The sequence below is a fragment of the Belonocnema kinseyi genome, chromosome 2, assembly GCF_010883055.1.
Source record: "Belonocnema kinseyi isolate 2016_QV_RU_SX_M_011 chromosome 2, B_treatae_v1, whole genome shotgun sequence".
In the NCBI taxonomy this organism is placed as follows: Eukaryota; Metazoa; Arthropoda; class Insecta; order Hymenoptera; family Cynipidae; genus Belonocnema; species Belonocnema kinseyi.
The window spans coordinates 106,925,238-106,942,143 of NC_046658.1; the positions used below are offsets into that span (position 1 = coordinate 106,925,238).

At 29.5% G+C, this 16,906-nt stretch overlaps 1 protein-coding gene across 1 annotated transcript in view; it reads left to right on the top strand.

The window, feature by feature from the left end:
• The first annotated feature begins 925 nt into the window (after nucleotides 1-925).
• LOC117167355 (atrial natriuretic peptide receptor 1) overlaps nucleotides 926-16,906 on the top strand; it is a 73,550-nt gene continuing 57,569 nt past the window's right edge. The window contains exon 1 of the mRNA XM_033352225.1: nucleotides 926-1,077. Coding sequence (XP_033208116.1) covers nucleotides 926-1,077 — 152 coding nt within the window. The remainder of the gene's footprint in view (nucleotides 1,078-16,906) is intronic.

The following is a 16,906-nucleotide window of genomic DNA, read 5'->3' on the forward strand; positions in this document are numbered from 1 at the left end:
CACTGTATTTGAGAAAATGCACTTTCAAGAATTGTATAAAAAACCGTTATTTGATGACATTTTATATTTATTTAACTTTTTTGGGAACAATTCAAAGAGCAAGAATTCCCGCGTCGACAAAAATCAAATCCCAAATTTCTACACACGTTCCGAAAATACTGCATTTCCAAGAAAAAACCTGTCCATTTTTTAGGTTTCGCAGGTAATCTTCAAATGATTGTAAAAAAAATTTGTTTATCAAACTATGAAATATTTATTAATTTATTTTAAGCATAAAATTAAATATCTAAATGCCAAACTAATCTGAAACCCTAAGCTTCCACTTTTACTTTTTCAAAATGCGCATCGGTTGTCGTTTTTTTTTACATTTTAGAGTCACAACAACTTAATAATAAAAAGAAGCTAACGTGAATTTCGGAAAAGTGGAAGTAGAAATGAAAGTGAACAGGGGTTTTAATTGCGATGCTAGGTCTCTAAGTCTGCTCTGAAATGAATTGGTCTTTTTGACAGTATTTTTAAATACGAATATTTACTCCAAAAACACATTTCGTAAAAGAATGTCCAAAGCCTCCGCCTAATTGGAAAAATTTGATACTTCTGTACCCTGCTGTCCGGACGCCGCGCCGTTTGATAAGAATTTCTAATTGCCCTCATAAAAAAATTAGAGGTAAGAAGCGTTGCAGTTAATCGGCGAATCAGCGTGCGAGGTAACTCAGAATGGGGCCAACTCACCGTCTCTAACAGAGTCCGCTGGAGAAATCTGCGAGTCGCCACGGCGAGTTTACCCGATTACCTACAACGTTTCTTATTCACAGTTTTTTTGTGCGCTATAATGTATGCTCATAATAATAATATCGATGACAAAAAAAAGATAAGAAATAAAAAACAAGTACTTTTAATCAATTTAGAAGGTTACGAAACACCAATGAGGGTATACAATGTGGGTGTCCTAATGGCCTCACACCTGGACAGCCCATTTGATCTGGAAAGGTGTGGACCAGCAGTTGATTTAGCTCTAACTGAGGTCAACGAGTTCCTGTCTTTGCATAACGTTCAACTACAAAAAGTCCAGGGCAGGTAAGGATTATTAAAAAGATGTAATATAAAATAAAGATTTATTACTTAGACTTTACCTCACCAAAAACACAGACAAAACTGGGGGTACGAAAAGTTGCAGGTAACTGTTCAAGCAGGGTAATAGTCAGCTGATTGAACCAAACTGAGGTAAACTTTCTGTGGTCACATGTCTACATGTCTGTAACGTACTGCCTCTAGCGGCGTTCGCTGGAACTATCTGCGATTCACCACGGAAAGTTTACCTCAGTTTGTGTACCCTAATAGGAAAAATTGACACACAAAAAAATTAATGGTAATCTTGAACCGGATTTCTGAGTAAAGATTAACTGCAAAAAAATGACCATATGTGGGTAAACCTTACCCTATCATATCAGATAATTTTTAGGCTTTTACCTGCGCTTTGAGAACAAATTTTAATGTTTAATTTTTAATGATTAGTCAAAAGCCGAATTTATTTGATTTCGTTACCGGTCAATGCTATTTTACTTAATTTCACAAATTTTTATTTTAGTTGAAAAATGAAAAACTAACGACAATTTTTTAGATTTGTACTATTAAATTTACTCTGTTTATTCATATTTTCTCAAAATCACATAAGATTACTACGTGTACTCAAAACGAAAGACATTTTTATTAGATATTAACTTTATTTAATTGTTATAAACAAATTAATGGATAAAACTGATATTTGCTGCATTTTCTGTTCTTGATTATATTATTTATACTGATTTTGTGGTTTGTTTTCGCAAAAATAATAATTAATCATGTCCAAGAATTAAAAAAGTACAATTCTCATCGTTATAAATAATTATTGTAGGCAAATTACTTTATACAACATTTCTGAACATAGAAACTTTCTATTTTCTACGGGATCATTTCATTTCATCTCAAGGATAATAGTTTCATATAAAATGTTACCATTGCAAATAATAATTGAAATTTGTCTAAGCCAATAAATTTCTTTCGCATTGTCATTATCATTTTTATAAAAATTCGTTATAAGTAAATTAACTCACATTTTATTTTTAGAAAAAAATGTTTTTTGCGGGATCGTTTTCTTTCATCTGAAGAATAATATCGTGTCACAAGAAATGAAGATTTAGTAACAAGTGTTGTCGTTATCAGCAAATTAACGTATATCGCATTTTTTTAGCATAGACCACTTTTATTTTAATAATCTGCAAATTCTTCTTTTTGACCAGAAAATTATACCATTTTGAAAGAAAAATAATTTTTTCTTGAAAATTCATATTTTTGAGTTTTGGAGTCAATAATGGTAATGAATTTTTTTCCGTTTTTATTGAAAAATCTTTCTTGGTTAAAAATTTAACCATTCTGGCAAAAAATTAATTTCCTTGATGAAAATCCGTATTCTTTGGTTAAAAAGTGAATAATTTGGTAGAATTTTTAGTTTCTTTTTTAAATCAAAAATCTTTCTGCCTTGAAAATTCAACTGTTTTGTTGAAAATTCGTCTTCTGGCTTGTAAATTCAGCTTTTTTATAAGAACTGTTTTTTTGCAAAGATTATTCATTCCAGTTGAAAATTGAGATCTTTGGATTGAAATTCATTTTTTCAATTCAAAATGTAGCTTTTTCATTTGTAGTTGACCATTAATAATTTTTAGTTAAAAATTCAACAATTACTTGAAAATGCATGTGTTTTTCTTTAAATTCTTCCTTTTGAGTTAAAAATATCATTATTTGGTTGAAAAATTAAATTTTTTTTTTAAATCCTTCATTTCTGGCTGAGAATTCAATAGTTTTGGTTGAAAATTCGCCTTTGTGGATTGATAATTCAACAATTTGTTCAATTCTTTTTCGTTCATGCAACTAAAAAAAATCTTTTCATTGTTAGTTGAAAATTCAATAATTTCTTAAAAAGTGATATATTTTTCTTTTAAATTCGTCCTTTCTGGTTTAGAAATCCATTATTTCTGTTTGACAATTCAATAGTTTTTGTTAAAAGTTCGTCTTTATGGGTTAAAAATTCAACAATTTGGTTAATTTTTTTCTTTCATGATTAAAATATATTTTTTGGGTAAAAATTCAACTCTTTTGTTACTAGTTAATTTTTTTAGTTGAAGGTTCATCATATTGCTTGAAAAGTCATCTCTTCGGTTAAAAATTTAAATATTATTTTTTTAATTCTTTTTTTTAACTAAAGCATTTGATTTTTTTCGTTAAAAGTTTATTTTTGTAACTGAAATTCAACCATTCCATTTTTGGATGGAAATTTATATTTTTTAGTTACAATTTCAACGATTTGGTTGAAACTTGACCTAATCTGTTAAAAATTCGTTTTTTATAGAAGATTAATCTTCCTTTTTGAGAATTCCTCTTTTTCGGTTGCAAATTAAATTGCTGGGGAGAAAGTTGATCTACTTTGTTATTTTTAGCTAATGTGAGGAAAGAAAACCTCAAAATCTTAATTAGGTTATGTATTTTTTAATCTCAACATTTCTATAGTTAAAAAATTTAATTAACATAAAATGCAGATATCACAAACTATGTTGATTGTACTAATCACTTTTAATTTGCGGAACCTTTTGCATTGTAGACCTTTTCGGTGAGATTTAATTATTTTTTGTTACACATTTTTTTAATATAAAATACTCATTTCAACATAATAGATATATTTAATATATAAAACGATATAGTGCATGGAATTTTTATTGAGATTTAAATCATATAATTTAAAATGTAATTACTATTCTATGCAAACAAAATTTTTTAATCAGATTTATACAGCATTTTTGTATGTTAATGTTTTAAATCGAGTTTACCAAATACGAAGAATACATATTTGCAAATATTGTTTTTTTGCAATTTTTTTCATTCCAAAAGTTTTGATGCAATTCGGTGAAGAATTTAAATGAATTTTTTTAATTTAAATTTTGTCTAGAGTTTGATTAGAATATAATTAAAGTATCGAAATTATTAAGAAAAAAAATACAAAACAAAGCTTCCTTTTTTTTTAGTTTTCTGATTTATAATAGACATATCTCTATTACTTTATACGAGTAAATCGAAATAATTATTTATCATCAATTACTAACACATGTTCAGTGGTGAATAAACACATTATTTATACAGTTTTTCTTTAATTTATTTGGAATTTTTTCACCGCAAAATAAATTTTTTTTGCTGGATTTTGGTGCCTCTGAAGTATTTGGCTCGAAATAGAGCTGTTTTTTTCTGTGATTACAATTGGAATTAATTCCAGTCGACATAATCATAAAAATCAAATAGGATAAAAAATATTACGAATACGAATTATAGGTTCTATGCTATTTCAAATCATAAGAATTTAATTTCAAGTTGCTCTATATGTTTAAGTTAATTTTTTATTAAAGGAAATAAAATGATAAAAAGTCTCTCAGATTCACAAAAATATATTCCACTTCCGTCTCACTCATAAGAACTAGGTACTTTTATAGAACATAATATCGAGAAAAAATCTATCAAGAATTATATTATATATTATTCGCAATATGGTAATAAAAGAGTATGTGGGCAAGATACACCCTTGATTTTCTTTAATCCCAGGAGGATTTGAGGATATCCCAGGAAAAGATTTTCGTCCCTATCACTTTCATAATAAAATTTATCATGAGAAGATGAAATACTACAGGATTTGCTCAAAAAGAGTTGGGTTTTCTGAATGTAAATGAAAAATCTTCTATATAAATTTATATTGAAATATAAGTGAATATAAAAAGTTGACTTAACAAAAAACTTCTAAGTAGCTGAATTTTCAACCAAAAAAGGTGAATTTTAAACAAAAAATGGAATAGTTGGTTTTTTAACTATAAAAATATTTTTATTTTTAATCAAAAACAGTTGAAGTGAACAAAAAACGAAGAATTTTCAACGAAATAAATGAATCCTGAATCAAAACAAATTTAAATTTCAACTGAACAGTTGTATTTTTGATCAAAAAAGATCAAATTTCTACCAACAGAGATGAACTTTCTAAGAAAAAAGGCAAATTTTTTAAGAAGAGTTGACTTTTCTACAAAATTTTCGACCAAATATTTTAATTTTTAACTAAAAAGAGGATATCTTAACAAAAAATGAATTTTTAACCAAAAACAACAAATATTTAACAAAATAGATACATTTCTAACCAAGTACTTGAATTTTTAAGGAAGATTAATTTTCTACCAAAAAGATGAATTTTGAATCCAACAGTTAAATTTTTAAAGTAAAAAAGTTCGATTTTCAACCAAAAATGGAATAGTTAAATATTTGTTAAAAAAATACATTTTTTAACTAACAAACATTAATTTAAAAAAACATGGGAATTTATCGAACGAAAATATGAAGTGAACCAAAAAAGAAAATTTGTCAACAGAATAGTTGAATCTTTCATCAACACAGATCCAAATTTAAACCGAATGGTACTAGACTTTTTACTAAAAGAAGATAAAATTCTTACGAATAGAGAACAATTATCAAATCAAAAAGATTAATCAATAAAAAAATGGCAAAAATATTGTTGAATTTTCAAGCTAAAACGCTAGCTCTTTACAAAATTTCCAACCAAATATCTTAATTTTGGAGTTGAAAGATGAATTTGCAATCAAGAAAATGAATTTTTTGAATAAAAACGACGAATTCTTAACAAAATATATACTTGTTTGAACTAAAATTTCCTTCAAGAAAATAAATTGTTAATAAAAACCCGAATTTTCTACAAAATTAAAATGTTCAACCTGAAAATATTATTGATTTTAATAACAGTGAATGTTGATATTTGATTGATATTGATTGATATTGATATTAAACAAAAAAGTTAATTTTTAAAAGAATATTTGAATTTTCAACGAAATAGGTCAATCTTCAACCAAATAGGTCAATTTTAAAGAAAGATATTTAGCTTTTAACCAAGGAGTTGAATGTTTATCTTGAAAATATTAACTTCTAAAAAAACATGCTATAGTTTATATTTCAACCGAAAATTATTTTAATAAAAAAAAACAGTTGAATATAATAATTAAACGCGAAAATTGAAGCAAATTCAGTCAAATATGAATTTAGTGTCGGTTTTGGGACTGATGGTGTCCATAAATCCAGATTCTCAAAACTGTTTTGCCTCTCCCCTGTTTCTCTCCCTTTTGTCACGCCTGAGTGAACACCACACAGCACCCGAAGCTCCCCTCGCCCATCCCCGCTTCGCGGCGTTAATTCTAGGCAACACTAAATCCAAAATCACTAAATCCAGATTCGATAGTACTTGAATCTTCTGGCAAAACAGATTAATTTTCAACCAGTTTCATTTTTAACAAAAAAATTGGTTTTATACCAATGGCGTAGCTAGCCCGGAGAGGAACCTGTATCAAAATTTCTTGGAGGGTCCTGTTTAGCAAAATAAACAAAAACTAAATTCATTAATTCTTATTTGAGGGCTTCCGGACCAAGGTAGCTCCGTATAATTGATACGGCTAATACCTAGGTAGCGACGCCCCTGTTTTCTACCAAGATAACAAATGAAAAAAAATACATAAATTTTGCACTAAATAGTTATATTGTGAATCAAGAGGATTAATTTTCTACCGAAAAGAATGCCTTTTTAATAAAATACGTGAATTTTAAGCCAAATAGTTGAATTTTCTATCAAATAGTTCAACTTTCTTCCAAATTCTTAAATTATTAATCCCAAAATACGAATTTTTTACGAAGTAGTTGAATTTTCAACTCTGAAGTTCAAATTTCTAAGCGAAACAAAAGAATTATTTATCAGTTTTCATTTTTAACAAAAAATAGATTAAATTTCTACAGAAAGAGATGAATTTTCAACAAAACCATTTTTTAGTTATAAGAAACGAAATTTCTATTAGTTTTTTGCATTTTCAAGCCAAAAAGACGAGACTTGAACAAAACAGTTGTACTTTCGATTAAAAAAGGTGAATTTTCAAGAAAAGTATTGATGTTTTAACAAAATGATTGAATTTTGAACCAAAAATAGTTGGATTTTTTTATTCTCTTTTGTTTATTCAATTTGCATTGAAATGGAAAAATTAGAAAAAATGGAAACAGTGTAAAGCATTGTATATATTTATGCTTATAATATAATATTTATATTGTTATATATTACATATTGCATGAAATTATATTATGTATGTCAATTGCAAGTAATACTGTTATAATTATCAATAAAGTAAAGTACCTTTTTTACATTTAATGTATTAAGTGCTACAGTAATTACTAGGTTTAAAAAAGAATTGGTCTAACTCTCGTTTTTAGTCGTTCATATAATTTTTCGGAAATAATTGCAGAATTATAAAATAAAGTTTTTTTTTCTCTCGCTTGCGATTGTAGTTTCAGAGTTATAATCACTTTTTAATTGTAGCCGAGTTTTTATGTCATCCGGTCACAAGACAGTTTTACATTAATTTTATGACTTAAAATTTTAATTTCCGCATTTAAATTGATTAATAATGTAATATTATTGAATATACTTTAGGACATCAAATGTAAAATTTGAATATTTTGGAGATGATTTTAGGAAGAAAATGTTAATAAAAAATTAATTTATCATCTGTAAAGCACTTGATTGATAGGTTAATTCAGACTAAAAATATACATTAAATAATAAAAATGTTATAGCATAACCTTATCACCCGGTGACCCAAAAGTTATTGGAAAAAAATGATGTTTGTAGAAAGAGGAAAACAATCGACATTCCCTTTATTTTTTAAATGTAAAAATGATTTTAAAGAAATTTAAAGCAATATTGTACTTTTATTGTAATGTTTCTCAAGGTGTGAATGATTTCTAACCATATAGTATATAAATATGTTTCGAAAATCCTTTGGAATCTTTTAAAATACATACTCTTAATTATTTTTAAACGTTTGATATCTTGTGTGAAAACTTAAAAAATTTTAAGCTTAAAAAAGGTTTGAAATCCCATCAATTAATTGAAATCTACTGAAAATTCCTTGAAACTTTGAAAATACTCGGAACTTTTTCAAATGATTTGAAATCCTTTCAATTTATTGGAATTTATTGATAATTCCTTGGAATCTTTTAAAATACCCTAAAATATTTCAAATCCTTGAGATCTGTTAAAATCCATTTAAACATTGTGAAACTCTTGAAAATACCTTGGAAACTTTAGAAATAACCTATAATTTTGTTTTGATTTCTCGATTTAATAAAATCTATTGAAAATTCCTTAGAACTTTTGGAAATACACTATCGTTCTTTTAAATACTTTCAAATTATTGAAATTTATTGAAAATTCTTCAAATTTTTTTAAAACACCCTAAAGCATTACAAATATTTTTTAATTATTTGAACTCCTTAACATTTTTTTGAGCTTTTGAACATTTCTTGGAACATTTGGAAATATCTTTAAATTTTTTAAAATCCCTATAATTTATTGATTTTTATTATGTTTGTATGTATTTTATTACTCTCCCTTTTACGGGTTTGAGGGCTTCGTGCCCTTTACATCTTTTACAATTTCACGTAACTACTATGCATTATGCTTAACTTAGCCTATGCTCGCTTCGCTTTCTTATTTTTTACTAGCTCTTACACATTATCTTATCTTACAAGTGCGCGAGACCTTCCAAGGCTTCCATTTCCTCTTACCATTACTCTTCAAGCTTTTCCAAGACACGCAACATTAATTTTCCGTATACCAATTTCTTTTGCATCAATTTTAGTTTGTGCCTACCCCGTGCATTCCTTCTTCCCTTTACTCTTCTAAACTCTTAATCCACTTTTCCCCTTGTCCACATCCACTCAGCATCCATCTAACTCTTTCACGCTGTTTCCCCCTTCCTAAACCCCTGCACGTCTCACCAATACATGCTCCCAAGATTCCCTATCATAATCACAAACCCTATACATTTTCATTTCTTCACTCATCCAATATTTAAACTCATTCATTCCTTCCCCTATTCGGTAACGTACGATCCTGCACCACCTTCATTCCTTTTTCAACTTCCCTAAATATTCTGGGACCTCTTCCATCCTAATTAATCTATACCATATCTTGTATTTTGACTACATAATTTTTTCCTACCCTTTCTAACTAGCCACCTCTCCTCCTCCCATCTCGAATGTCCCGTGCTTCCTCTCCTCTCTATTTAGTATTTCCTGCATAATTTCATACGCTCTTTACTCTCTACACATTCCGCATCCCACCGTTCTCTCTTCCCAATTCTTGCTTCCTAACTTAAAATCTTTAAAATTTCTTCACTTTATTGAAATATATTGATAAGTAGTTGGAATCATTAAAAATTCCCTACAATATTTAAAGCTTTATTCTTCCTATGAATGTCCCTATTAATATTTGAAGAATATTGATGCTTTTAAGTCCTTTCGATTTATGAAAATCTTTAAAAAATTTCTTGAAATCTTTTAAAAAGCCCTAGGGTGTATCAAACCTTTGAAGACTTCTGAAATTCCTTACACTTTTTTAAGTTTTTGAAAATTTTTTGGAATCTTTAAAAATACTTTAGAATTTTTCGAAATCCTAATAGGTTATTGAAATCTCTTGGAAATTTATTTGATTTGTTTAAAATGCCATTATGTCAAATCCTTTGAGATCTGTTAAAATCCCTTTAAACTTCTTTAACGCTTTTTAAAATTCTTAGGAACCTTTAAAAACAATGATGAAAAACCCTTGGAATTTTCGAAAACACCCTACAATTTTTCGAAACCTTTGAAATCCTTTCAGTTTATGGAAGTATATTGAATCAACAATCCCTTTAAACTTTGTAAGACTCTTGAAAATACCATAGAAAATTTAAAAATAATCTAACATTTTTTTAACTTCTTCCATTTATTCAAATCTATTAAAAATTCCTTGGAACTTTTTGAAATACACTATCATTCATTTAAGGGGGTCACCCCGTGTGTTCGATCGGAAAAATTGATTTTTTTGTCTAAATTTATTCCTACACATGTGTAGAATATGCTAGTAAAGTGATATTCCAATATTCGAAGTCGTTGGAAAGTGACAGCTGTTAGAGTGAATAGTTTACATCGTTCTTGAACTTTCAAACACGTTTTTCTCGAAACCGCGTTTTTCGAATTAGCCGGCATGATATCTCAAAAATGGTTGGACCGATTACTTTGAAATTTGTAGGGTAGATTCAGCACATATTTACACATCACCTAAAATAGGAAAATTACAAAATTCTAAGCTTTTTTTCGTAAGAAAATAATAGAAAAAAATCATCAAATTTGAAAAAAAATTCAAACCCGTGTCAATTACTTAATTTTCAATATCTTCAAAATATCCTAGTTCAGGCGATGGCCACTGTTTACTTTTCGATCCCCTCGAAATCAGTTAAAGGACATTCTACGGTAACCCCCGACGCTGGACTGAAAGCGACAGTCTGGTGTACTTTCAATTTATTGAAATTGATTGAAAATTCTTCGAAATCCTTTAAAATACCCTAAAATATTTTAAATGTTTTGGAATTTTTTGAATTGCTTAACATTTTTATGTAACTTTTGAAAATTTCTTATAACCTTAAAAAATACCTTAAAATTGTTTGAAATACCTTTAGATAACTGAATCATATTGAAAATTCCTTGAAATCTTAAAAAAAAACTTACAATTTTTGTAATTCCTTCAGTTTATTGATATATATTAAAAATTTCTTAGATACTTTGAAAATTTCCTACAATATTTCTGATACTTTGATGTACTTTCCTTGAAATATTTATGAATTCAAAGTTGTTGAATTCCCTTTAAATTTATTTAAATTTCCGAACATCTTATAAATCCTTTATGAAATCATTCAAAATCTTCCGACTTTCAAGGACATTCTTCAAAACAGCATGGAATTTTGGAAATTATGTTAAATCCCCTGAGGTATTCGAATATCATCTCAATTTAGTAAAATCCTATAAAAATCCTGAATTCTTGTGAATTTTTCTGAAATGTATAGAATATTGTAAAATATTAAACAAATTTCGATGTCTTGTGAAATACCATAAAAATCCTTTGACATTTTTTAAATTGCCTTGGTTTCGCTAAAGATACCCTAAACGTATTTCATTAATTAAAATCCTTAAAGCGTTTAGGAAATTCTTCAAAATCCCATTAAAATTGATTTAATTTCTTAAAATTTCTCAAAACATGTGAAGTAATGTTAAATCATAGTCCAGGATTGCATTCCGCTATATATTTTTTAATTATTTATAATATAAATAATAATTCATATTATTCTGTTAGTGAAGAATTTATTTAATAAATTCTACAATTACACTGTAGGTGCATTATAAAGAGATAACATTGATATAAAAAGTTCTATATGAGACTCGTTAATAAATTTACCAAAATTAAGAATGAAGATTCTAAGAGACATAAATCAACTATTAAGACTGAAGCAATTATTGGCTCTAATTACTGCTCAAGCGAATAGGACTTGAATGAATTGTTGTACAATATCCCACTAATTGAATGTGCCCATATGCAGAAACATATTTGCATGGCTTCACTGCCACGCATCGTTTTCACGTGGGCATATGTATGAATATATATCAATGTACAGTGTGCATTTCTATGTACGATTACATATGTGTTCAATGTACATACATTGTAAATAGACCATATGTATATACACGTTGAAAATTGAAATATATGATTCTATCATTCAGTTGAAGAGCGAAGGAATTGAATATGAATATGTTCCTCTATACAGTAGACATATAGCTCAATCAATGGTTATTCTCCATTTCGCGATGTAATTAGTCCTTTATACCCCGCATGCAAAATTATTACTCTATGCCCTCCTAATTGCCAATTAGTCTACAGTAATGGACCTAAATAAATTTCTGAGTAGCACCATTGTTATACAATTTTAAAATATTTTGGTACATTATCTGATAAAAGGGTTAGTGTTTTCAAATTTTCGTTACAAGAATTTTTCTAAAAAAGGACCACGCCATCAAGGAGTAGTAAAAAAGGTTCCTATCCAATTTTATACTTTCCTTTTCCCTTGCAAAACACCTCATGTCCCCCTCAGATACCCTCACACCCTCTATGCTTTAACCACTGCCGCCCCCTCACTCCTCCTCACACTATTAACACTACCTCCGCTCGCCATTCACACTAACTCCTCTACAATATATTCCTGCATTTTAATCCCTCTTAGCCATCTTACCCACCTCCCCACCCCGCTTAACCCACTTTCCCTCTCTCAATACGCCCCCTCTATCCCGTCTCTCTCAACCCTTTCCCTCCTCCAACCTGCACCCCTAGAATATCTTCTGTCCTTATTCTTTCTACTCCTTATCCGCCTTTCACTCGCTATATCCCCTTACCCCTTGAAGCAATTAATCATTTTCTCATATATCCTTTCTCCATCACTTTGCTCTTATAAACCCCTCACGCACACTACGATATGTCAGCTGTATCCACTTACCCCTCTTTCACATCTCATATTGAATCACTATCTCTTTTTTATGATTCCATTACGCCACCTCTATTCCCTCTCCCTCTATCCTCTCCTTTCCCTAATCTACACCCCTCGTCTATCTTCTGCCCTTACTCTTTCTAATTCTCATCGGATTTTCACTCACTATATCCCCTCAAATCTTGCAAAAACAATTATTGTCCCTATCCTTCCTCCATCAGTTGGCCATCGTCACCCCTCACGCACACTACGCTATGTCATCTGTATCCACTAAACCTCTGCTTCATATTTCATATTGAATCACTCTCTCTTTCTTATAATTTCATTACACCCCTCTATTTCCATTCCATCCTCTAACCTGCTCCCCGCGAATATCTTCTGCCCTTATTCTTTCTATTCCTCATCCGCCTTTTACTCATTATACCCCCTTAGCCCTTGAAGCAATTAATCCTTTGCCTATATATTCTTTCTCCATCATTTTGCTCTCATCACCCCCTCACGCACACTACGCTATATTAGCTGTATCCACTCACCCCTCCTTCAAATCTCATATTGAACCACGCTCTCGTTCTTATCATTTCAATACGCCCTCTCTATCCACTTTCCCTCTATCCTCTCCCACCCCTAACCTGCACCCCTCGAATATCATCCTCCCTTATTCTTTCTACTCCTTATCCGCCTTTCACTCTATCCGCAATTAATCATTTTCTTATATATTCTTTCTCCATCAATTTGCTCTTGTCACCCCCTCACGCACACTACGATATGTCAGTTGTATCCACTCACCCCTCCTTCACTTCTCATATTGTACTACTCTCTCCCTCTTATTATTCCATTAGACCACCTCTATTCCCTCTCCCTCTACCCTCTCCTTTCTCTAATCTACACCCCTCGACTATCTTCTTCCCTTATACTTTCTACTCCTTATTCGCCTTTCACTCACTATACCCCCTTTCCCCTTGCAATAAATAATCATTTTCTTAAATATTCTTTCTCCATCACTTTGCCCTCATCAATTATGCTTACCCTATGCCATGTCAGATGTATCCACTAAATCCTCCTCTCACATACTGTATAACTCCAAGATCTTCAGCGGGTTCTCCATCTCATTCCTCGTCATCCCCGTTGTCCCCCCTCTATATTCTTACCCTAACCCATCCATCTCTTAACCTGCACCCCTCTGTATTTATATGCCCTTCTACCCCATCCACTACGCCCCTAAATTTGGGCTCTTTACATTGAAAAAGTCCTCCTTCTCCCTCAATACTTCCTGTGTACCCCCTTTCCTTTGAGTACTCTGATAAGGGGCAATATATAAATTTCGTTAATAATTTGAGAGGGAGGGGCTTGTGCCAAAAATTACGGTTTGTAACAGTAGGATGGGGGTCCAAGTGGAAGTAATGTTACGAACCTAAATAATGATCAGTACGTTTCCAGATTGTAAATTTCAACAAAGTTTCTGAATTTTGTAAACGATGGCCTAGAAACGGTCCTCTTCACCAATTCATATCTTCACTTGTCGACCCCCCTGAGAAAGTGCGTGAGCCAGCAACTTTTTGCTTAAAAATTCAACTCTTTCGCTTGAAAGTTCAACTATTTGGTTCAGAAGTCGTTCATTTGGATTGACAATTTAACTTTTATGGTAGAAAATTCGTCTTTCTTAGTTAGAAATTAATTTACTTGTTGAAACTTCAACTGCCTTGAAAGTAATTAATCTTTTTGGCTGGAAAATTGAACTATTTGGTTGTTGAAAATTCAACTATTTTGTTACAGTCATATTTATGGTAGAAAAGTTATCTTTGTTGGTAGAAAATTAACTTCTGTGTTGAAAATTTAACCCGTAGAATGCACATTCATTTCAAGCTCCCTCTATAAGCACACTGGCGTGAAACGTGATTTTCCGTTTTCGAAGCTCGTTATCTCCTTGGAAATTATAGATAATTTAAAAAACAGGTATGCTTTTCTATGTCAAATTTCATGCAGAATTGAGTAGTGATATTAAAATTTAGAAAAAAATTACACTATATACATTTTTTACTTTGTAATGCTATTTTTTAAGACGCAATAGAACTAAATCAAAGTTAAAAAAATTAATCGCAAGACCTTGAGTTTTAATAGAAACAATATTTTATTTTAATAATAAATAATTTAAATTTGTTAAATGATGGGTATTTTTGTAGTTGAAAAATAAGATGAAATTAAAGATTTCCTCAATAAACATTTGTTTATTCATAAAGTTACAATAACTGAGGCATGAAAAACATATTTTGCAGTCTACTTAAGCATAAGGGAATTTCAGGCAGTCTATTGTCCGACATCTGCGCATTCTGCTCATAGTCCTGACCTGTGGTCATCGCAAATACTTTAAAACAATTGAGGCACTTCATGCGAGTGCGCCCAGAATGCGGAGCTGGTTCGTCGTTGCTTACCAATTTTGCAATTATTTTTGTAGTTGCCTTGCGCATAGTTTGCTGCTGTAAGAGAAGTTTTTAGAAGCGAGAAGTTATCTGAATCAAACTTTATCACACTAAAAAATTTCCTGCAGAATTTATCCTTTTTTATTTTTCATTCTCATATAATTTCATTAAAACAAGATTTCTCAACGAAAAGGTAAACATACATGAATACCTTTGCAAAAAATGTTTATAGTGGTTAAAATATAAATAAGTAATTATTTATGCAAATTATACGTACGTATACACAAAATGTAACTCCTACGCTGAGAGAACCACTTTTATAAAATCTTTCCCAGGCACGAAATTACCGCACGGTATAGACACACAAGTGCGAAGTTGCACCAACTAGAACTTTCTATGTCTTCTACGGGTTAACTCTCTTCTAAATAATTAGTTTTTTTGTCTTGAAAATTCATCTCTTTTGGTATAAAATTTTGTTTGTTAAAAATGCAATACATAATTTTCATTAAATTTACTTAAAAGAATTTATATTATTATTATTCTCCTTTTTTGTCGAAAAAACCGTGTTTTCCCTGTTTTAATGTCTACCCAACAGCTATGTTATTGGGGGGAGGGGGTAAATAGTAAATAAAGTGAATAGGTAACAAATAAACATAACACTAATATCTTTAAAATGTAATAATCCTGCTTATACATAAATAAAGCTTGAAGTTTTTTTCTATAGAATAAATTTAATATGAGGCTATAAATAAATAATATTGGAATAGATAAAATAATTTTAATTAAATTATCAGACAAGTCTAAATAACGTTACTCCTAGAACTTGTAAGCTCTACAATTTCTCATTATAGGTGTGTGAAAATCTAATCTTTTGATCATATGATATGCCGCGCACATTCTGGCTCTCATGAACTTTATGTTTGAACAGAAATATTTTTCCTTCTCCACGCGTGAGCAGGATATTTACTTAGAAACGGGGTGAAAAAGTAAAGAGAAAATCAAAGTATAAAAAACTATTTTTCTCCTTATGTATTTAATTATATTTTTGATAAGATGGAAACGACTTTGATTTTTTTTAATATCACTATTATTGTTTGTCCTTTGCTATATGATTTTAATTACTTATATATGTTAGAAGTTTATGCACTAGACGTTAGGTAATAGGTCTTTGAAAATATTTAAAAAAATTTTATTTTTACTAATATATTGTTTACCGATTTAAGTTAAGTTTAAGCTATGCATTGAACAGAAAAATGATTTGGTTTATTGAAATGCCTGATTTTTTAAAAAACATTAAAATTATGCTCTCTATCCTTTGAATGTAAAATACTACAAAATTGTATAAAATAGTATAAAAAATAAAGATGAAACCTTTTGAACTACTGCTTACTTGACAATTTAACTGTTTAGTAAAAAAATTATTACTTGTGTGTAATAAATTAATTTTTTTAATTGATATTTTAAGTATTTTATTTTTTCTGAAAATTTTTGTTTCTTCGTTGAAAATTCTTGTATTCGTTTGAAATGTCGGTTTTTGATTGGAAATTAATTTAATTTAATTTTTTGCTGAAAATTCATCTTTTCTAATTCGAAGCGCAACTATTTTACGGTAAATTTATGTTTTATAGTGAAAAATTCATCTGTTTGGTTGGAAATTCATGTTTTTGGTTATAAGTAAATTATTTGCTTAAAAATGGTCTAATTGGTAGAAAATTTAAATTTCGTGCAAAAGTGCCTTTTTTGTTTAAAATTTAACTATTAAGTCAAAACCTAATCTACTTCGTAAAAAATAAGTAATTTTGATTCAAGTAATTTTTTCGTTCAAGATTCATCATTTTAGTCGCAAGTCTTTAAATGAAAGTTGAGCTGTTTTTTTTAAATTGTTGTTTTTTGGTTGACAATTTATTTTTCAACTGAATTTTTTTTAATTTTTCGCAACTTTTGTTTTTAATTGAATACTCAACTATTCACTTAAAAATTCATGTATTTCTTTGAAAATTTGTATTTTTCGTAAAAAACTTAATC